The 24,100-nt window shown below is 40.3% G+C and overlaps 1 protein-coding gene across 1 annotated transcript in view; it reads left to right on the top strand.

Annotated features, from left to right (window-relative positions):
- Window positions 1-24,100, top strand: part of TTC6 (tetratricopeptide repeat domain 6) — a 170,511-nt gene that overhangs the window by 26,516 nt on the left and 119,895 nt on the right. Inside the window, exons 7-14 of the mRNA XM_084827146.1 lie at window positions 4,714-4,803; window positions 7,177-7,187; window positions 7,675-7,762; window positions 8,096-8,218; window positions 10,968-10,983; window positions 14,948-14,976; window positions 16,876-17,018; window positions 23,330-23,539. Coding sequence (XP_084683272.1) covers window positions 4,714-4,803; window positions 7,177-7,187; window positions 7,675-7,762; window positions 8,096-8,218; window positions 10,968-10,983; window positions 14,948-14,976; window positions 16,876-17,018; window positions 23,330-23,539 — 710 coding nt within the window. The remainder of the gene's footprint in view (window positions 1-4,713; window positions 4,804-7,176; window positions 7,188-7,674; window positions 7,763-8,095; window positions 8,219-10,967; window positions 10,984-14,947; window positions 14,977-16,875; window positions 17,019-23,329; window positions 23,540-24,100) is intronic.

Here is a 24,100-nt window from a genome sequence, read left to right as displayed (position 1 = left end):
AATCAGGATGTGGTCCTCCCTGCCTTCTTCTCATCTCCTGCTTTTCTGATAGAATCGAAGCTCCATGCCCTTGATGTTCATTGTGCTTTAGCATTTTAGTAGGTCCTCCCTGCCTTCTTCCCATCTCCTGCTTCTCTGATAGAATTGAAGTTCCATGCCCTTGATGTTCATCATGCTTTAGCGTTTTAGTAGTCCCGGACGGAATCTTTTCACCAATCTCCTCATCTCTTCGTAAGCTATGGGGGTAGCCGGAAAGGTCTCCCTGTTTCCTCTCAACAGATTGCTGCCTGGGTGGCATAGACTATCAAATTGGCATACGAGTTAGCAGGACTGGAACTCTCAGGCCCAGTGAGGGCACATTTAATCAGGCCAAAGGCTTCTTTGGTACAGTTTGGATGGTATCTCTATACTGGAACTCTGTAGAACTGTGACATGGTCGAGACCATTAACATTGATTCAGCACTACTGCTTCGATGTTCAGGCTTGAGCAGATTACTCCTTTGGTCATGCAGTTTTATCCTCTGTTCTTCAGTAGGACACTGATCCGTCTCCGGTAAGTCAGCTTTTTGATCCCCCCGTTATGTGCAATTGCACAGAGACCACAAAGAAGAAAGACATGTTGCTTACCTGTAATTGTAGTTCTTCGAGTGGTCTTCTGTGCATTCACACAATAAATCCACTGTCCTGCTTTGGTGTCGATGTAAATCACAATGTAGGTATCAAGGTGTTTCCTTGGTTCCAAGGCCACAATAGGCAGTCTCCAGGGAGCTGAGGGAATAAGCAAGTACCCGCTAGTGACATATTGTCTGGGATGGTGGGGGAAGGTTCCCACCAAACGTTCCTCAGCTATAGAAGTTTCCCGAAACGGGACTCCACACCAGGCACAAAGCCCATATGTGTGAATGCACAGGTGTCCACTCGAAGGACTATAGTTTCAGGTAAGCTACTTGTCTTTCTTGGTCAATGGACGAGTGGAACAGACAGCAGATGGTTAACTGCTCTTATAGTAGAAGGCAGGGCCAAATAGAAATGAGTTTATGCCCTTCCCAGAGAGAAGGAACCTTGTAGTCTTTTGGCACTGCCTATTTATTATTTATTTATTTTTATCACCTTATTGCTGATTTTAGTTAGTTGGTTAGTTTGCTCTGTGCTTGGTTTTATTCTGTTTGATTTTTAGGGCCTTCTTGATTGTTGTTATGGGGTTTTTTAATTGATAATCACCAGAGGATATTGTTGCTAGGGCAGTATAGAAATGTAATATAAATAAATAAATGTTCCCCCATTCACTGACTATCCAAATAGTAGGAGAGAAACCACAAGGACCCTTGAAGGTCTACCTCCAGGGAGTTCCCACATTCCCGCATAGGTTGATGGTTTTTTTCAAGATTCCCCCAGTAGAATATTCTGTGGCAATATTCACCTCTAAATCTTTGGTGTCCAAGGAAGATGAGTCCCTTACCAGTCCTGGAGATTGAAAAAGCAAGGCTACACTATGCCATCTGCATGGGGCCTACTCTTCTGAAAGTGGCTGCTAATTTCATTCATTCATTCATTCATTCATTCATTCATTATATTTCTATACTGCCCCATAGCCAAAGCTCTCTGGGCAGTTCACAGAAATTAAAAACCATTAAAATGCAATATATAAAGTATAAAACCATTCATGTAAGGATATAGAACAGATAGCACACAGAACAACAACATATATCTAAAACAATTTAAAACAATCAGTCAGAGACCATCCAAGACCTGATCAAAAGACTCGTTTTATGCTGCCAAATGCCTGAGAGAAGAGGGCAGTTTTAATCTGGCGCTGAAAAGATGACAAATTTTTATCATGGAGTTCTGGGCATGTGTTCTTTTCCCAGATGTTGCTTCTTTCGCCAAGCATGTATGTGAAGGACTAAACAATTGGCATGATGTACCACTGGGTTCATTTATTTATTTATTGCATTTATACCCCGCCTTTTTTCCTTTTGCAAGGAACCCAAGGCGGCTGACATTATCCTCCTCCTCTCCATTTTATCCTCACAACAACAACCCTGTGAGGTGGGTTGGGCTGAGAGTCTGTGACTGGCCCAAAGTCACCCAGTGAGCTTCCATGGCATGACTGATACCTCTATGGTTTGCCTTCAGCTCAGTCAGATCTATTGCAGTGGTCTGCTAGGAGGGAGTGAACAGCCCTAGTTGAATCTCTTACCCACTCCCCTTTCAGGATGAATGCTCTTTGCTTGATCATTACTGGTTGAAACTAAAGAAAAGGGAAGATAAAAGCCTTGCACAATTTCCCAAGAAGAAAGGCAACCAACTTATGGATTGGGCCTGTCTTTCCTTTGCCTCCAGGGCCACACTTTATCTTACCAACCCTATAACCTATCCCAAGATTCGTCAGCTAACTAATCAGCACACTTCTAAGTCCCCCACCTCCAGACTAATGAGGAGGTGAAAGAACAGGGAAAATTCCCCTCAGCATGACATCAACTCCTCATGTGTGGGAGGTTTGCCCAAGGGTCTGGCATGCCTGGATACAGGTTACCATGGCTTCAGCTAATCTGGTGGAAACGTATTTCCATACTCTGCTCCATATATCCCATAGATGCCTCCTGAGGTTCTATTACAAAAAGACACGAGGAAGTCATATGTACTCAACATCTAAATGCCCCACTGCTTAGTTCTTGTCAGTTCTTAGCCAAGGGCCACAAGGGACGTAGCCTCTACCATCACTCCCCTGGAGGAACGTGGAGTTGTCAGTAACAGAAACGAGAACTTCTCCATTCTGTCCATAGATTTCAATATCTGTGGGTTATCCTTCAGTGGACTTCCTTTCCCAGGACTGTGGAATTAATTCCAGGGGAGAGGCCTCGCTCAGTAGTTGAGCACACACTGTTTATGGATATGGTCCTAGGTTCTATCCCCAGCATCTCAGCTGAAGGAAGAAGGTAGTAGGTGTTCCCCCCTCACCCCTGATATGGGAGAATTTCTACCAGGCAGCCACAGTCTCCATGCCTTCTGGGTTCCAAAGACTGCTTTCTTGTTTGTTTGATTGATTGATTGATTGATTGCATTGAGGATATCTGGCTCTGAGGATATTGCCATCATCATCATTACCTGTAACTGTGTGGATCCCCCCCCCCCCAATTTTGCACGTAGTCAGTTGATTTTCTGTGCAATGGGAGTTACTGCTGGAACAGGAGAATATGGGTCCAAAGGACTGCTTTTGTGTGGCTGTGTAAACAGTAGTGCAGCTAGGTAATCTTAGACCCTGGATTTAATGGTCATATGTGCCCCCTGCTTTAGATAGCCATGTGTATTATTTCATTTAGCGAAACACACAATTAACATTTCTGTTTCTCTCTCCCTCTTCTCCGCCCCATTCCATGCTTTACAACTGCTTCTGCATTCCTGATATGATGGAGTTTTAAAAAAAGAGAAGAAAAACACACACAATTGTTTGACAACCCTGATTTTAAAAAAGAAAGAAATACTCCGAGCATTTGCAGTTTCACATTTTGAACTCACTTAAATCATTACTAGAGGAGTAAAATGAAGTTTGCTTTTGCTGCCGTGATGTTAAACACATTTACTTGGGAATAAACACCATTTTGTTATAGAGATGAATAATATATAATAAAAGTAAAAATAATAAAATAAACATCTGTAATCATGTACATGCCCAGCTATAAAATACATTAAAAATAAATAAGAAGGTTGTTGCAGCGAGCAGCATCAGTCTTGGTGGGTCCTGCCATGCCCATGCCAGCCCCGGTGGTGACACCGTTTTGCCACTGGGTTGTCATTTGGGGCTCCTAGAGCTGTGGGGCCCTGGACTTTGGCTCTGAGGTCCAGCCCTAGGTGTGCTACTGTGTGTGAATTCCCCTGGCTTTTCACTCATCCCAAAGTTCATGTGCCTTGGTTTGTCCTTTCTGTGGCATGGGTTGCTGGCTTCTGGGGATTCAAAAGACTGCTCTGCCTTTGGTAACCCCTTGGCTTCACCTCTGGTGACCCTGCCCTCTTTCTCACCAGCTCCAGTGGGCACCAGCCCCCACTGGTTGTATTTTTGATAAATGTACTCTACAGGTAGTTTGTCATAGTAAATTCTATGCTGAAGTTAAGTCCTGTAACTGGAAGGTTCCTGCTCTCTGGGAAGAACATAAAGGTTTTTTCCCCCTGTTTGGTCCTGCCTCCTGTTAGAAGAGGGTTAACCCTTTGCTGTCTATTTTACTCCCCCCTTTGACCCGAAGAACACTTCATTTTAAGTCCAACATTCTATTCCCTATTTATCCTTTATTTACCGATGTTGTTCTCTTTCCATACTGTTATGTTAGGCATCCTTTTTCTTGTACTTTAATTTCACATGTCATGCATTTTTGTTCTCATGTAGATATGAACAGAGTCCGGTATTCTTTTTAATACTGTTTTATAGGGAGTTTAGTAACTGTTTATTGATGTTTGGGTTTCTCTCATTGAGAACTTACGGTAGTGTCAAATTTTTAGAGCAGTTCCTCCAAGGATAGCAAATTAAAAATGTAGTATTTGGTGGAGAGCTGAAAAAAGCTTGTTTTTAATCTTTTATAGTAGTTGTACAGTTATATTCCTTATTTGAAAGAGAGTCTTTTTTTCCTCTTTTGTTTTCAAAATCTCATTAATATTCCTGAACTGTTCTAGTTAGTAGTAGTCTTAGAAAGTGCATTGTTATATTGTTATTTTCCCCAGTATACATCTGGAAGCATACAAAGGGGGAGTGTTTTCTTCAAAGTACAACAGGAAGCCCGAAAAGTGGGAGAAGATACTGCCAAAGTTGAGGTGAAATAACAAAATTATAAATGTTTTTGTTCCCTACTAGTTCTTCCTTTGTTGATATTTTAATTCTGTTTTTAAGTGGCTGTTTTAGGCATCCTTTTTCTTATCCTTGAATTTCAGATGGCATTTATTTTTGTTCTCAATGTGTCAATAGTCCTGTAAAATAACATAAATGTCTGTTTAATAGAGTTAAACAGAGTCTAGTGACTGTCTAGAGATGCTTGGTCCTCTCTTCTTGACTTATGGTGATGTTAAATTGGTATGGTATTTCCCAAAGATAGCAAACCAAAGATTTGATACCTACTGAAAAGCTGAAAGCTAAGCTTGTTTTAATCTTTTATATTATTTTTGCAGTTAAAGTTCCTGATTTGAGAGAGAGTCTGCTGTTTATTCTCTTTTATTTAGAACAATTCGTTAATAAGTAGATCTAGTTAGTAATGGTTTGATTATAGTTAAAACACAAAACCAGTATATTGTTATGAAGCATAATCATTACTACCTTTATTATGGCCGTTTTTGAGAATGCAGTCTTGTAAAGCTTTGTTTAATAGAGTATCTAGTGAATGTCTAGAGTTTCTTGGGCCTTTCTCACTGACTTACACTTGGGCCAAATTCTTAGGAGACTTCTCCAAAATTGGGCAAACTAAAAGTTTTGTACCCTTACAGCACAATCCTATGCGTATTTGCTCAGGCATACGTCCACTATGTTTAGTCAGACATACTTCCAGGTAAGTGTGCATAGGATGATGATGATGATGATTTACATTTCTATATCTCCCAATAAATAGCCAAAGCTGTCTGGCCAGTTTACGATTAAAAACATAAAAAATACAGTATACAGAGGTTAAAAGCCATTTACATAAAAAACACGTGAACAGACAATATACACAGGACAACATACATCTAAAACTACTTCAAGCAAGCAATCTCAAGCGATCAACCATAACCATAAGACAATTCAGGATCAATTAAATCTCATCATATGCTGCCAAATGCCTGGGAGAAGAGCAAGGTCTTAACCTGGTGCTGAAAAGATAACAATGTTCATTCCAGGCGGACCTCATCAGGGAGATAATTCCATAATGGGGGGGGGGGCAGGAGGAAGAACCACTGAGAAGGCCTTCTTCCTTGTTGCTGTCTTCCAAGCTTCCCTTGGAGTAGGCAGCTGGAGGAGGACCTTAGACATTGAGCATGGGTTCGTGTCAGGAGAGGCGCTCCGTCAGGTATTGTGGTCCCAGGCTGTGTAAGGCTTTATAGGTTAAAACCAGCACCTTGAATCGGGCTTGGAATCATACCGGCAGCCATTGCAAGTGGGCTAGAATGTGTCTTTTATGTTCGGACCTTCTGGTCCCTGTTACCAATCTGGCCACCGCATTTTGCATGAGCTGCAGCTTCTGAACCATCTTCAAAGGCAGCCCGACGTAGAGTGCATTGCAGTAATCTGACTTGCAACCACATAGAACAAGATGCCCTGTGTGCTTGAAAAAGTCTGAAAAGGTGACATTTTAATTCCTCTTGCCTGAAACCTGGAACATAAAACGTACCTCATAATAACAACTAGCACTCCTGTAAGCAACAGACCAAATCACACGTGACAAGATGCAGGAATGTAGGTGTTCCTTTTCACACACTTGAACCAGCCTAGAAATGAAGGACAGGGGATTTGCCATGGTAACCAGGACTGCACCCTTATAACAGGATAAATTGGTGTGGGAGTTGCCTCTACAAACACCTTAATAGCTCTCCGATTCAGGGAGGAGTGTGGGTCCACAAATTGTACCTGGGCTTGGTAGCAAAATCCAGCCATTATTTCTGGTAGGCAGCAGAAATTTTCTGAAAAGTGCCTCTGTGCATGTGCTTTCCCTTAACACTGACTAACTACATCTTGATCCTTCCCCACACAGAATTAATGAAAAAGATAGATGGCAGGGCACCTTCACAGCCCTGAATCACTACACTTGTATTTTTCAAAATTAAATACTGCCTCACCTCCTATGTAAGTATTCTGCCGTAGTATGCAGGGCAAAACTAAACATGAGGCCATTCATACAGTTAGCAGTTGTATGAATTTTTGACAGATGTAGGGGTCCCAATTTGGATAGGGACCTGGTATGGGGTCTTTAACACTTTTCCCCCTGCTGTGGTCCCATCCAGATCAGGGAGCTCATGTATGCTATTTTAATCATAAGGAAAGCTCCCATTGGCACCATTGGCTATGTGCTAACAGTCTTCCTCCTCAAATGATCTAGTTTTGTTTTTCCCCAACTTCTGCCCCACAGCTCTTCACAAAAATAATTACCCCCAACACACAACTTTCCACACATGCCATAGGAAGGCTCTCTGCAGCATACCTACTCAGGGCTGCATTTGGCCCAGGATACAGCCCAGTACAAATCTCTTTGTAATACTATATCTTAGAAGGCAATGTATATACAACATTTATTTCTACAAAACAGGTCTTCTTTAAGCTTTTCTTCCAACATCCCTTTCTTGTAGCCACACACTTCTTCACAAATTAAAGTTATCTTATTAAAATCAGGCCTGGGGAGGACAGAGCTTCTGGTGCTGGGTGGTCCCTGGCTACAAAGCGCCATTTTCTTGTTTTGTGGGAAGTGCAAAAGGCCACTGGTAGAGGCAGCTCTTTATTTGCAGCTGTGAACATCTGGGGAGGTTGTGGGGAGGACGGAGAATAGAGAGGGGATTGGAAAAGATAGAGAAGCTGGAGAGCAGCAGACAATGAGGACACCCACAGATGCAGGAACTAGAAGGTCTGAGGGAATAAGTCACTGCCGTGCCCTTGCCTAATCAGAGGATTGTGGGGTGTGGCAGCATTAATAACAAAGCAGCAGAGGTTGGTCTGGCAGTATGATTTAGCAGCTCAATAGGTAAAATCCAGCAGTTAAAAAAAGAAAAGAAAAAAGGAAAATACTACAGTTCCTTGTTGGAAACCCAAATTCTGATTGTCAGTATTAAATTCATGGTCTCTGTTGCAGCAATGATGACCTTATTTGTGGACTCCTGCAGAACTGGATTTCAAGTGGCAGTTAGGACTGAAGCCATGTTTGTCTAATGCAAGCTATATTTACCAGTACAATAACCTAGCTACTGAAATAAATGTATCTGAAGACGTAAGCAGTTCTTTTCCATTTTTAAGCAAAGTCTTTGCATTTCGTATGGATTGTCATTATTTCAGTTACATCTGCAAACTAGATATTTTGGCATTTAGCTAGATTAGAAACTGAAGTTTTGTAACTCAGGAAAGTAAAGCTATATCTAGGCTAAATTGTCCCTTTAGGCTGAAAAACCTAAAGAGAAACCAGTTCATGCTTTAAGAACATCTTCACAAGAGGTACCAAGCATACAAGAAAGTGAAGAATTTTCATGTTCAGAGGCTGAACAGTTACCAGAGTCAGCTACTGTAGCGCCAACAGTTTTGGAGAAGGTCACATTTGAAGTAACAGAGGTAAGAGAGAAATAATTGTTTATAGTGCCATTGATTAATATTTAGATCTAGCAAAGACTCACCGGCTATCAAGTCATCTGATTCCCACTCAGGACAATTGTATAAGTGTGTTGGGGATAAATGATCCCATGGGTGCATAAATATGGGAAAAGCTGTTCGTTTAGATGGTGTTTTAGAAATATATCTGTATTGTTAAAATGTATCCTAGACTAATGAGTTGGAAGAAGGAGTGGGATTTCAATAATTAGAAGACTAATTTGAAATAAGGTGCTTTTAAAATATACACCTTCTCGAGCCAGTGGGATAAGATGGGGCATTTATGGAAAAATAAATGGTGCTGGGCATCTCAGGAACTGGAATTTGGGACAAAAATTGCTTTATATTATCTTAAAAGAAACGGTATGCAACACTTGGAAGTAATTAGTGCAGCAGTGAGGTGTGCTTTGACTCACTACAGTTGCAGCTAGTTAAATTCATGTAAATTCATATAAACTCAGCTCAAGAGGAAAATTAGTTGGATTTAGGCTACTGCTATGTAATACCTAGGAAGCTGGTAGTTTCATGGAGCAGTGTCTTCAATAGCTCTTTACCTAGTTCTTTACCTCTGAACCAGGTTTTCTCTGTGCCTCCTTTGTATCAGCACATTCAGGAGGTGCCACAATAGAAACTTAGTTTCAGTGACAGTAAAGGTATAATTATCCATTGGTGCCAAGGGATGGCTCTTTGGAGCAAGGTAGGGAGTTGCCACACCATCAGTGATAGATATTCATGTAGTACCATTTAGCCATGTGTACTTAACAATTGGCAGCCCAAAATATGGTATGTGTATTGCATCTTGAAGTTAATCAAAATTAGTACAGCACAATTCAGCCCATACCCCAACACTTAAGGCAGCTGAACTTGAGTATATGGGTGGCTTCTACTGAACATATGAAATTGCCTTACAGTATGTCAGACCATTGGTCTGTCAAGCCTAGCATTGGCCTCTGGTTGGTAAATAGTTTTTCAGGGTCTCAGGCAGAGGTCTTTCCCAGTCTTCAATCTGAGATCCATTTACTGGAGATGGCAGGGAGAACCTAGCTACTTTTGCATTTAAAGCCTTTGCTCTAACACTGACCTATGGTCTCTCCCACATGAGTTACTAAGCTACAACAGAAAGTTAAGAGCAAAAGAATCAAGAAGAGAAAAAGATGCTAAGCAGAGAAATTAAAAGAATCAGTGTGAATGTTATGATTACTATAAGAGTAAGAGAAGGAACAGATGAGGAAAAAAAGAGGAAGTAAAAATTCAAAACCCAAGAGAAATGATAAACAGGTCCCAGGAGGCAACAAATACCAGCAGCATAAGTAAACGGAGAACAAAGATGGATCTCATGAGCAACAAAGGTAGAAAATAATAATACTATATGAGAGAGAGAGAGAGAGAGAGAGAGAGAGAGAGAGAGAAAGAAAGAAAGAAACAATACGACATTGGTATAATAAAGGAAAAAGAAGACCCAGATCCCTCTGTGCCTTGGTGGGAATGGGAAAAGTAAGCCATCCATAAAAAAAAGAAACAGAAGAAGCAGTATCTCAGTTCGTGTTAATGTAAGTAAAGAAGGAAAGAGCTCAGAAAGCAAGGCAGTTTTTCTAGCTACGGATAGATAATGTAACTAACAGATCAAGCTAGGCCAAATAAAAAGGGACAGAGATCACTGTAACAGAGTTTAAACTTAAAGGAATAGTATGAAACTTACAATTTGGGGAGATGTCTATGATTAAGATTAAAGCTAGGGAGATAAAAAGAACAAGCATCATGAAAAATAGAGAAGCCCAGCAATAACAAACAGATTTTATAATGCGTTTCAGAAGGGATATTTCTGCAGCTCTTTTTTAAAAAAATACTTTTTATTCTATTTTTTTATCTTTGTAAATGAAATAAACAATACCAACAAACTAATCAATAACTACAATTTCCCCACAATGCAGTATTCTTAGGAGGACATAGCAATAACGAAGAAGGAAAAGAAAAAAAAAAAGAGAAAGAAGAAAAGGATTAAATTTAAACTCCATTACACAGGAACTTCAAATCCCACTCCACTTAAAAATTATACCTATAACATTGGCAACATTACAATTCAATACAGTCTAAATAATCAACCTTATATTTCAATATCATATCATCAGTTTTATAGCAAGGAAGCAGGCCTACAATTCATTTCCAATAACCATATATTACCCTTCAGCTAATATATAATATTAAAGCTTAGCAATTTAACCAGCCAAAAATCTTAGTAACCAGTAACGATAGTAATAATAATAATAATAATAATAATAATAATAAAAAACAAGATTTAAAAGGATTAATAATAATACTAACAAATGACTAATAAAATTTTATTAGTCATTTCTGCAGCTCTTCAAGACTGATGGTTTAGCAGCCTCTCCCGACTACTACTTCATTACACTGCTGGCTCATGCCAGAAATATTTGATCTACTAGGATTGTTTGTGTATAGTATACATTGCTGTCATCATAATATTTTTCTGTCTTTTCAGAATATCCTTTTTTCTCTGGGCTGAATCCAATGGTGCCATTCCATTAGTGGAAGGGAAACAACTGATGAAACAGATTTCCCCTGCAACCCCCTGCAGCCCCTCCCCCAATCTGCTCCAGAGGGTTGGGGGACCTCTGGAGCATATTTGCGGCATGCGCAGGAGGAGGAGAGCATGGGGAAGTCCTGTTGCAAGAGTGCACGATGTTGAATCCAACTTACATGTTGAATTCCTTACAACTATCTCCAGAATAACTTCCTGCTTTCCTTTCCTTGCAACTATAAATTGCACTGGCTTGGAATCCTCATTCTGTAATAACATTATGGCACACCACTAGGGCCCTGTACTGTTGTAAAGCTAACAATCTCTTTAATCTTCTGTCGACAGATGGGGTCAAATGCACCCTGACAGTACTGAAAAAAATTCATTAAACGTTTGTGTCAGTCTCTCACAAATCTGTAATTCCAGGTAGTCCTCAACCATAACGAGTTTTGAATTGCCACGTGGAGTTGCAGTCCCCTTCTCTCCTTAATTTAGTGAAAAATCAATGTTTTTACTTTTATGGATTTGGGGGGCAGTTTTATCTTAGCCTTTTGGAATGATTGGGGCAGCTAAAATGCCATGCACATATGGTGCTAGGGATCAAAGTGATCCAGACAAATTCTGTTTAAATATATGAGTTACTCATCATGTCTACATATGCTTAGCCCAGAATCTGTTCTGTCCATATTTGTGTGAAAAAGGAGTACATAGTGTTAAAAACCAGTATTTTGTTTATTTTCATAATAGACCAATTACTCATTTCCTTAATATCACCATAAATGGTAACAGGGTCATTTGTACCCAGAAGTTTACAAAACCTCTTTACAAAACTGCTTTTAAAGTGTTTTTTTTTTCTTTTCCAGTGGGAACCTTCACTGTAACTTTGTATAACTTTTTTTTTTTATCATAGCTATCGTTTTGTCCAAAATTTACTAATCCAGCTTTTGGGGTCATTTTAGTCCCAACTTCTAGACTTTCCCACAGTAAATGTGTCCAGTAATGCAGTATGTGCCATCAGAAACCATAAGATATGGCATAAAATTCTGGCTGAGTTGTGATTCCAGGACAAACGTTTATGATGCCAACACACACAAGGGTGCCTGAGCTGCTCATAATCTAGGCTAAGTAGTGTTTGAAGAACTAACATCACATTAGTTCTTCATGGCGTCCAGCAGTAACTTGCAGAGTGCTGCAGGTTGCTTATCTCAAACAGCTGGGAAAAGGTTGAGAAACCTTTTTATCTTCCCCTGGAATTAAAAGGGGAAGCTTACAGTACCATCTGGATGAAATCTTGGAAGAACAGCTGCTTCTGTGAAGAAACAGAGGGGCTGAAATCTAAGAATAGACGTTGGAGTGTCATCTACTGAACGCTGTTTGAAACTCCTAAGCAGTTAGGAGACACAAGGACAAATAGCTCCAAATAGTATTTCTGAATTTAAACTACCGGCAGTATCTGAGGACCTGTAATTAAATCTGTGTAAGTGTTTGTTGTTTTGTTTCTGCAATTATACTTGCTTGTTGTGCTTTGGAAAGTGCAGGATGGCAGTAGCAAAGGAAAAAAGGAAAGGCTTGAAAACGCCACCTACCCCCCCCCCCATTGCTTCCTCGGCAATGGTTTCTAGAAATGCCAGAGATTAAGAGGAGTAGCTTGCTTTAATAAAAACTATGTCTTCTCAGCTACCAGAGCAGTCAAAGAAACTTGAAACAATTCAGGACTCAATTACTGCCCTTCAGGGGGCTGTGGATTTAATTAATATCTCTTTTCAAAAGATGGAAGCAAACGTTAATGATCTTGAAGATCAGGTTACTGCTCATGAAACAGCCATGAAAGTGTCTCACAATGTTTTGTCTGCTCGAATCTCTCAGCTGAAGGTCTTCACACATAGAGCGAATCTACATATCCTTGGTATTAAAGACATGGCTACTGAAATAGGTTTGGCTGAATTTATGGATAAACTTTTGCATGAGCTATTTGCTTTACCACCTGATTTTTTACTTGATATTGAGCATGCATATCGTGTTCCTGGTTCAATACGTGGCACAAAAGGGACTTTTGGGACTGTTATTGTTCAATTTTCACAAGTCTCCACAAAAAATTACTTTATGCGTCTGGCAAGAGAACGAGGTGAGCTCCGGTGGGGACCAGAAAATGACAACATTATGCTCTTTCATTATTATACTAAAGAAATCGCTGACAGAAGAAGGCAATTCACCAAGGCAAGAAGTTTGGCAAAGCAAATTAACCTGCAATATCATATTAAATATCCGGCTATATTTTGTATTCTTTTTGAAGGCCAGATGAAAAGATTTTTGGATCCTGATGCTGCAGAAGCATTTTTAATTGGTATTAAAATTAAATTAAGGGAACCAACTCTCTCAGCCTCTTGAGTTGGAACTTAGCCATTTTTACTGTTCTTTTGAAGTGTTGTTTGGGCTTTAGCTGTTAAGATATCTAGGCAGTATGCCAAAAGTAAATGTTTGCATTCCCCCCCTTCTCTTCTTTTTTTATGTTATATTGTAATAAAGTGCATATTTGTGTGTGTGTACACATATAAATATATTTTTAGATACAATATTACTAAAATATACAAATGATTTGTTCTGTTTTTATCCTTTTCTTAAACTTCTCTTTTCCCGCATTATTATTATTATTATTATTATTATTATTAATATCGCTATGGGATTATTATTATTACTATTCCTTGTTGACTAAACCTTTAATGTTTAGTAATACGCATTAACTGAATGGTAATTTATGGCCAATGGAAATGGATTGTTTGCTTCTATTTCTTCACTATAAGACTGTTAGGATATTTGGTTTGTTCTTATTGAAGTTTAATATAATTCTGTTTTTTCTTTCTTCTTTTTTTCTCTTCCTTCTTTTGCTATCCTCCCTTTTTTCTTTTTCTTAGAATACTGTAATGTTGGAAACTGAAGATTCTTATTATATTGTTGGTAGTGTTTATTTCATTTATAAAAATAAAATAAAAAATAGATAAAAGAACTAACATCTCATTATAGGGTTCCACATGAACTATAACAACTAATAATGTTTTCACAATTGTATGGCTAGCTGGGGCGTTTTCACAAGTATACCACTAGCCAGGGCATTTTCACAAGTGTACCACTAGCCAGGGAATTAGTCATGAAAAACCAAACTCTGGTTGGCACACCAGAACAGACCAATCAACCAGAAATTCCCCCACAGTTCCTTGCTCACAGGTCCAGATCTGTGAGCAGTCAGTATTTTTTGATTTTCAAAAAGATTTGACACTTGTTAGTTATGCACCAAAAAAAAATCAGGTATTCTACTGTCTTCAATGCATAAAGATTAGGGATGTTGGAGAATTCTGCCACGGACTCCAGTGAGGCTGGATTCTTTAGAATCTGGCCCCCTGGAGTCCGTGGCGGAACGGAGCAATCCCCCCCCCCATGGAATCCTCCCGGGACGGAGCCCACCTGGCTCTGGCGGCGGCTCTGGCAGAGGCGGCTCATCTTCCGGCCGCTGCCGGGCTATGGCTGCAAATGGCTGCCGCTGTGCTGGCCGCCATTTGCGTCCTGTCTTTTGCCGTGATAGGCTGCGTAGATACTTACGTAGCCTATCACGGCTTGGCAGGGACGCAAATGGCGGCCGTTATGCCATTTACGCCCTCGCTCTTTGCCGTAATAGGCTACATAAGTATCTACGTAGCCTATCACGGCAAAAGACAGGGACGCAAATGGCGTAGCGGCCGCCATTTGCATCCCTGCCTTTTACTGTGATAGGCTACATAGATACTTATGTAGCCTATCATGGCTTGGCAGGGACGCAAATGGCAGCCAGCATAGCGGCTGCCATTTGCGGCCGCAGCCTGGCAGTGGCCAGAAGTCCGGCTGCAGTTGGCCCTGGCTGGCAGCACCATGGCCTTGCTGTGGAGCGGACCTGGCAGGGCAGGATTCCGGGGGGAGGGACAGATCACCTCCCCCCCACCGCAGATGCCAATCAGCGGAGCAAGGTAAGGGATTCGTACATCCCTAATAAAGATGTAGCAATCTTGGACAACAATTCCAAGCCTGAGATCATTCATTATTATAATAAAACTATATGTTGTGTAGACACTTGTGACTAGATCAGGGGTGCAGAACCTCAGGCCTGGATGCCAAATCCAGCCCTCTGGGTGCCCCAATGTGGCCCTCCAGGGTTCTCCAGAAAGCCAGGCTACCTCCCATTTGTCCCATCCCCTTCCCCTCAACCACTAATTGTTTGGGGCTTTCCTTGCTTTTTGGCAGGTTTCCCCCATTCTTAAAGGCTGAAATGCTTGTCCTAAGGCTTAGTTACTGGCAGTAAGAGCTTTAAGGTACAATATGCTGGTATTTTGGGTCCTGCCCCCTTTGCCTTTCTCCTCACCCACCACTGGAATGCAGGCCCTAAGAGCTTCTCCGAAATGGAATTTGGCCCTTGGGCTTTAAGTGGTTCTGCACCCCAGGACTAGATGGTCTGTACATACACTTCCAAATACATTTATTTATTTGCTTGCTTGCTTACTATTAATTTATTTATTGACGACATTTGAACACCACAAGGAGGGTTTTATAACCCTGTCCTTCATTTTATAACCCTGTCCTCATCCTCAGATCATTTCCTTCTGAAATTTGGACTTGTGGTGACACTTCTCCCTTGCAGGAGTGGGGAGCCTTGCCCTTGGAGACAAATGGAATCTGGTGGATTCCTGAATGCTCTGGGGGATTTTTCAGTGGATAGAGAAGGCAATCCTGTTGAGGCCCCTGGTTCATTATTGAATGTCGAGATGCAATGGGCCATCGACATGATTGCTCCTGAGTGCCCTGCCTGCTGCTGCTGAGCTTGCATTGCTTCTTTGTATTCCAGGGAGATGTGGACAATGAAACAGGCTGAATGAAGGCTGGAGTGTAAGTGGTATGAGTCTTGCTGCGAAGCTGAAAGAAAATGAGTTGGATCATGTAATTGTGCCTGCTGCATGGTGCTGCAAGCAGCAAGGAATGCTTGCTTCTGTGCCTCCATTGCATCCTGAAGTAGCCACCCAGCAGAGCTTTTCCATTTGGCCGAGGCCTGTTGACACCTAACTTTGTTGTGAAATCTGATGATTGTGTGTAGGCTGCTCAGGTAGCGAGTGCTATGGTTGCGAGGCCTGTGAGATTTGTTGTTACTGGTAATTCACAACTCATTATTATTGCATTGTTATACTTGTATTATACTTGTGCAACTGTTATGTTAATGGCACAATATACTTCTTTATGTTTAAAAAATGGTGGGGTCAGTTAGACCCCCACTTGCCATTTCTGTAGGGTTTTATACTTTACATTCTGGGGTATTATTGTTCCAGATGACTTAGGTGTAACTATATTGCTTTACTGGAAAAGGGATGGTCTCAATAAAGGCACAGCTTTTTAAACTTACAGTTGGTGTCATGCTTAATAGGTTCTACCAGGTATTTTATTTGTATGGCTTTCTTGGGGTACATTTAACCCTGATACCAAACTGGTACAGACAATTTTTCTGTTGAGGGAGTGTTAATGGATCCAGATTGGGCCATCAGTGGGACAATTGTCAAAAGCTTTTTTGGAATTCCACATATATATACTATTTACCTATTTACTTGCTTGTTGACACTCTCAGAGAACTCCAAAAGGCAGGTAAGGGAGGATTTCCCTTTGCAGAAGTCATGCTAATTCTTCTTGATCAAGGCTTCATCTACATATTTGATAATTCTAGCTTTAATAATGCTTTTCACCAATATACTTATGACAGATGTTAGGCTAGTTGGCCTGTATATGGCCGTGGCAATGTCATGTCAAATGACAGGAAGGTGCGGGGAAGCTTTAGTCTGAAAATAATTTAGAATCCAAATGTGTGTCTGAAAAAATAACCCAATATGTTTAATTATTTCTGGAGCCAGAACTCCACAATCAAGCCAGACTCCACAGGTTCGAGTTGAGAGTCTTCAGAAAGTATTTTTAGTTTTTTTTTTCCGTATTCTTGAGCAGGTTGGCTTTATTGTTGAGTGTTTTCTCTATATAGGAGTCTCTGTCCTCAGACATGGATCTGTCAATAAAAGGAAAAGCACTTCCAAAGGCTAAACCAGTTGAAATTGAGAAAGGTTTAGAAGATCTTTCTGAACAGCAGCCTTTGTCTCTTCTTTCCACATGGACTACAAAGATCAAGTGAGTTTAAACACTTCATTTTTATTTACAACTACTAATTAATAAAAATACTTGGCATTTTTATAGTGTTGTAGAGGGGTCAAAGTGTTTTATGTTTATTTTCTTGTAATCCTTACAGCAACCTGTTTTAATCTATATTTCAGATGGGCGGGGGGACTGAGAGAAGAGTGGTTTGTTTAAGGCCATCTAATGAAATGTTGCATTACAGTAACAAATGCTATGCAAGATGGTTCTAGATTTTCTTAATAAATAAAAAGATAGTACATGATGCATCTATTTTAGATAGAGTGCAGAAGATTCCACCTAAATTTCCTAAGATGCAAAGATTAATTGTTGGTGATATTTCCCAGAGATACTTGCCTAAATTATGGGAAAGGCCATAGCTTAGAGTACATGATCTATACACAAAAGGCGGCAGGTTCAGTCCCTGGAATCTTCAGATAGGGCTGGGAAAGATTCCTGTTTGAAACCCTGGGGCAGCACTACCAGTCAGTATACACAGTACTGAGCTAGTTGGACCAGTGATCTGACTCAGTGTAAGGAAACTTTCTGTTTTGTTCCGATAAATAGATATATAAAATACTGCTAAATGCCTTGACGTACAAACACCATTCCAATCCCTTAATGGCAATGCATGGAAGAAAGTAGGCTATTGAACATGGATCTCCTGCATTAGGAGCTACATACCCTGTACCCAGGGATGAATTTCAGCATATAGGAGTCAGGGCTGTGTGTGTGTTTCTCATTACTGGGTTGCAAGCCACATGTGCAGTACTAACAGATGTGGCACATGTACTTCACATGTTCTGTACAGATGCTAACATGTACTATCAGCTTTGATAGCATTCACAACCTGTTTGTTGGGTTAGGAAACCTGAATTCAGGGTTAGTCTTTTTTCTTTTTTGTCTTCTTTTCTGATCCTATGAGAGGTCTTCATGTTATTTTTCAAAAGTTATTGTTGCAGTTAGTAGCCAGGATCACTCTATGGTAACTTGTCAAGCAACCCATTCCAAATGGAGTAAAAGCCCATCCTACCAGGGGGGATGTCTGTGTCCTCTGCCTTCTCAGGAAGCATCTCTCTTGCTAACTTACTAAGAGCTGTCACTTCATTGTTGGCTTACATCTTCGTTGAGCAATATGCCCTGATGTGTGTTTGTGTTTGATAGCTATCCAACACAGAATTTTGGCAGAGGGATTCTCCACTGATTGGGTGTTTTTTTTACGACACCTGCCCCCTCCTTCAGATATGTTGGCTAACCAATCAGGCACGAAAATTAAGAAGTAAAACAGGTTGCTAATCTGTAATTAATGTCCTTTATGAATCATCTGTGCAGTCATACAATTTGCCCTCTTTCCCCCCACCTCATGTCATCTTATCTGATGACATGCTCCTTTTTATTGTGGTTACAAAGGAACTGAGCGGAAGGCCCCTGAGTGCTCCACTCCTCAAGGCTTGTGCAGATGGTCAAAATCTCCTCTTGAGTGGAGGGGGTAGGGCTACTTTCTGCTTAAGAGCTGTAGAGTGTTTCCAGAGATGGCTCTGTGCAGGTCTAGAACTAGGCTAGAGGGTCCATAGCCCAGTGGTAGAGCATTTGCTTTACATGCTGAATGTCCCAAGTTCCGTCCCTGGCATCTCCAGGTAGAACTCCTGTTTGTAACCCTAGAGAGCTGCTGCCAGTCAGTGTCAACATTACTGGGCTAGTTAGACTAATGGTCTGACTCAGTATAAAGCAGCTTCCTATGTTCCTATATGTGTGAATGCTCAGATTAGTTATAAGCAAGTAATCTGTTTTCTTAGTGTTTTTGCCAGAAAGAGAAAGATGAGCTTCTTTTGTTCTCTGTGGTATCCTATTTCTAAACCCAAATAATAAAATTTCATTTTTGTTATCTGCAGTGTTAATGGTTTATCTTTTTGTCTTTCATTTTTCCTTACTCGGTCATTGGCAAGAATATTCTTGGTTCCCTAGAATGCAGCATTTTCAGCTCTGTCAACCCCATTCTCTGAGTATATTGGTTACCATTAAAAAAATATATGTCAAGATCCAAAACCCATGGAACTATTTCCATGAGCCCAGGGGGGCTTTAGAGTTGTATTTCTTGAACAGTAGGCTGCGTGCAATATTGCAAACTGAGACGGAGGTGCTATTCAAAGAGGGAAAGGTCAAAAATTCCACTGAGGCTAGTGCACGCTCCTCACATGTGCCTATGCAGCAATTTAGATCTCAGCAAAAAGCATTTATATATCATTTCATGAAATTGTACTGTGCCAAGTGGTGCACAACATTTCTGGAAAGCTTAATAGACATGATATATGTATAACAATTTCTGGAAATCTTATATTTCTCAATGGCTATGCTATAATCCATAGAAAGGATGTAATAATGTAACCAATTATTATGTTCTGTTCACAAAGACCCCACTATAGCTATTTGTTTTGTTTGTGGCAGGCTGTAATGCATGCATAGAGCTTCCTCTGTGGAATGGATTCCTCATTCATTTTGTGCATGCATGATTTTAGTACATTTTTAAAGATGCCATCTAGCTGTGAACTGAAGCACATTTGCTTGGAAGAAAGTTCTGTTGCAAACTATGGAACACATTTCATTAAACATTTCATTAAATGTGTTAGGTGTTAGGCTGTCATTATTGATTTGCCTGGTACATTTCCTTTATCTTGAACTTTTCATTCAGTTTTTCATTCTTTCTGCACATAGGCCAGACTTATTTGGAATATCCCAAGTTCCTCCTTCACTACTTTATTGATGTAGGAAAGAAGCTTTAATTATTAGCTTTTGTTGTGCTTCAAACCCTGAAACGTTTCTTGGACATGGAAGAGAGCCTTTTTATGGCAGGTCTGAAGTTTGTAAATGGATATTACTTTCAATTAAGTAACTGAGAGTAGACTCACAGGAGAAGAATGCCAGAGTTTATGAAACAGTCAAATTGGCATTTAAGTGACCCTGTGCATGCCATTGTTTATCTGCATTGCTTTAAGTTCATTTGGTTAGCAAGATTATATATTAAAACAAATAATGACAGCAGACAATGAGTATTTTACTCTTATAAAAAGTTACTGTCAGATTATCAATGGTGCAGAAAAAGCATGATTTTGTGTGTGTGGGGGAAAAGTTATTGAGTGCATTAAGTGAGGTTAATGTAGGCCACACACATAGTATTGGTTTTTCTTGTCTTCTCTTTCAAAGGATGATAAATAGGCTGCTTAAGGAGAGTGTGTGCTGTAAAAACACACACCTTTACCTGCAATGTGCTCTAAATATTTTAGTTTTTGTTAGGAGTGTTTCCATTTTTGTCCATTAAATGAATCAGTCCACTTTTGGAGATATAGCAAAGGGACACTGAAACATATAGTCTAGCTGTTATTTTCTTAGGTAAATTTAAAACTATTAACAAATCATGCTGGACAACTTTTCAAGTGAAAGCTATGTTCATTTAATTAAACTTGTACTATATAAAAAGGTATGATTCTGTAATTCTCCAAATATTATATACTATTTGGAGAATGATAGAATTGTGTCTTTGTTTGTTTGTTTGAAAAAGGATGACATGACAATTGTATTCTGGAAGAAAACTGAAAGGTGTGTGATGAGAAGTGAAATGTTATTTTTTAAAAATCACTGATACATAAAAATTGGCCACAGATCATCATGCACTTTCAAACTGGTCCTGCCCTAAGGAATAGTGTCCTAATTAAGAAGCACTTAACCACTACCTAGCAGTGCTTGTTCTCTCCCTTCACTTTATGCATTCGGTACAGTTCCAGCACAGTACATACAGTAGGCATTTTAATCTGGCTGCCTTTTAAGTAACCTACCATGAGGTAGCCATAAGAAAAGAAAATGTGGAGGTCCACAAAGAACACGCAAAGCGGAATAGTGGTTTGTAGTTCAACAAAATGTAAGAATCTGTTTTACATGGTTACAACAATAGAATATATTAGCCCTGCTTATTTATTGATTACATTTTTATACCATCCAACAGCTGAAGCTCTCTGGGCAGTTCACTCCAATTAAAACCATAAAATACAAAACCATAAAATACAGATGGTAAAATACAATATAAAAGTGTAAAAGTTTAAAACTTTTTAAACTTTTTATAAAAATAAAATAATCAAACAGAATGTAGCAGCAAAAAACTTAAAACATAGTACCTGATAAAAACAAACTGAAAAACAAAAATGCCTGGGAGAATAAAAAACGAGTACAGTGTATGCGCCAGGTAAACCTATCTGGGAAGCTCATTCCACAACTGGGGTGCCACAGCAGAAAAGGCCCCCTTCCTAGTAGCCACCCTCCTCACTTCCTTTGGCAGGGGCTGATCTTAGGCTCTGGGCAGGTATATATGGGAGAAGACAATCCTTCAGGTAGCCTGACCCCAAGCCATTTAGGGTTTTGAATGTTAGTACCAGCAGTTTGAAAAGGGCCCAGAAATACACTGGCATATTATGTAAAAATATTTACATCTTTACATGTAAGATATTAGTTATTATACTCTTAAAAATTAGTTTAGGTCTGACCATAGGGTTGGCTATTTCATTAAATATTGAAACCATTAATTTATTAGAAGTGTATCAAGGTGCAGACCCTTCCTTGCATGTGTTGGGTATGACGGAGTGGCAGGGAGATGCTGGTGCAAGTATCCATGCATGCAGGAATGGATTCAGAGAGGAACTAGATTAGCCTTCTCCAGCCTGGTGCCCTCTAGATGTGTTGGACTGGCTGGGGTTGAAGGGAGTTGTAGTCTAACTAGATCATCCCCCTGATTTGTTAACTATTATTAGGAAATAATATTAAATTCTAAACAATTGTAATTCATTGTTATTTAATACTCCAATGTTGTGCAAATATAAATGTATGTAAATGATGTTTAATAGATTGTACTTGGCTTGTAGCGCAGAACTCCATTAAAATTTGTAAGAAAACAATAACATTTAAAACAAATATTTAATTAAAAAAATTTAAACAAAACACACATGCACACTTTCTGTTTCTGCCCCCCCCTCACGCACACACACACACACACACACACACACACACACAGCCTGTGCACAGAAGGAATTCAAAAATAAGTCAGTTTCACAGCGGTCGTTGTGCCTGCCTTTGCTATCAGGTGACATCATAATGCAATGTAAAAAGTAGGCCACACCCTAATAAAGGGCATTTTTGGCTTTATGGAATATTTGAGAATACTGACTACATAACTCTGATCCAGAATCTGTTTAAGGTAGTGGAATGTGAAGTATTGTCCCTGTACCCACACTTTTCATTAGGGTCTTGATAATAAATTACATACTTCGAGCCTATTATGTAGTAGCAGCGGGCAGCCTGGACAGGGGCGGGAAACAAGCCTCACCACCTTTTTTTACTGTATGTCCACCCACCCTATACCCCACTTGTAAATAACTCTACTCCCCCCAGGCAGCTGTGGTTGCTGTAAGTGGAGCACTTACTTCGGGTTCACAAAGTAGCAGCAATGTGCTATTTCGACATTGCACTTTTATGCCTTATCGATTTGCTTTTTAAAAAGTTAGACGCTGCCACGCTGAGCACACCTTTACTTTGCACCAGAGTTTAGTGGTAGGCAAAGCGAAGTAAATACCATGAGGTAGCTCAGAACTCCTGAATGGCCAGCCGCAAAATGGTGGAAACATTGGGGAAAATACAGGGAGGGGAAACATTGGGGAAACACCCCTTGACCGGGGTCAGTGAGGTCACAGCCAGGTGAAAGACACACCATGGGCAGGGCTACCATGCCGGAGTAAACGCGGAGGGTTGGTGCATACCGCAACAGATCGGTTTTTCCAGTGCAAACTCTGGGGTTACTGTGGAATGGCCATGATGTCATGTGCCCTGAATGACCTCCAGATGCAGCAAACCCGCAGCAAACTTCCCGTGGGGACAGCCCCCAGGTTAAGCCGATATGGATCTGGTGATTACTTAGATGGAACACCATAAAGTACTCTATGTAAGCTGCTCCGAGCTTTCTGAATAAAGAGCTTTCTGAAGAAATACTCTGTCTGGATGGGATGTTGATTGGGGACTTGTGGAAGTATTGTGTGAAAGCTAAAATGTGCTTGAAGTATGCTTTGGCTACTTTTGGAGAAAGGCCATCTTAAGGTCTTCTCATTTATAGCATGATTAATCCTATACACACACAGCTTGGAGTAAGCTCCACTGAACTTCATGGGACTTTCTTTGGAGTAAACATGCTTAGGATTGTGCTGACTAGCAGTAACTTTATACTCAATATCTATATGCATAAATTTTTTACTTGATCTTTTTCCCCCCCACAGAGATGTGGATTATCCCCTTATTCACCTTCTATGTGTGGCTTCTCCGAGATGTGTATTGCCTGTTGATCTGCAGCTTGTTTCTAGAGTACACCATACTTTAGACAAAAAAGGTCATAATGTTTTGTTACCATCAATTAATCTTGGCTATCACAAATCAGAAGAGCTCTTCCCAGCCACTGCTGCTCTTGAGAAACAGATGGAAAGCGAAAGGTATGAATAGCAAATAGTAGTATGTAGCAGAGTGAATACTGTGTGGTATAGTGAATATTTGCATGTTGAGATATTGGTTGAGTTCCAAATGTATGTCCTTGCTTCCTCTGGCAGGTGTGATGAACCCTCTTCCTTGGTTTCACTTTTGTTGCAGTGGCTCCTGATTCCTTTTCATCCCAGCACCAGCTTCTGGAATACCTTCAATCCTAATCTTCCTTCTCCCAGCATGAGCTCTTGCTCAGTAAGCCATTGCTGCCTGCTGGTGGCACATCCCTGTCTCTTCAATGTTGGACTGATTACAGAGGGGTGGTGCCACATGATGGGCAGTACTGACTTGAATACTGGGCACTGAGTGATGGGCTAATGAAATTGACTAGATCAAGTTGTCTTGATTAGATCAATTTTTTGAAATTGACTGGCCTGGAGATTGGGGGCACTCTCAGGTAAAATCAGTGGGAGTTGCATCCAGTTTGTAATTATGTTTACTTAGAAGTAAGCTTAGCTGCAATCCTCTTGCCTGTGTTGCAGGCACTCTTTAAAAACAACAGCTGTTAAATACCT

The sequence above is a fragment of the Heloderma suspectum genome, chromosome 1 (assembly GCF_057233095.1).
Source record: "Heloderma suspectum isolate Gila_16-S chromosome 1, 16-S_ref, whole genome shotgun sequence".
NCBI classification, from domain to species: Eukaryota; Metazoa; Chordata; class Lepidosauria; order Squamata; family Helodermatidae; genus Heloderma; species Heloderma suspectum.
Note: the sequence above shows the minus strand (reverse complement) of the source record. Positions and strands in the feature narration are given on the sequence as shown.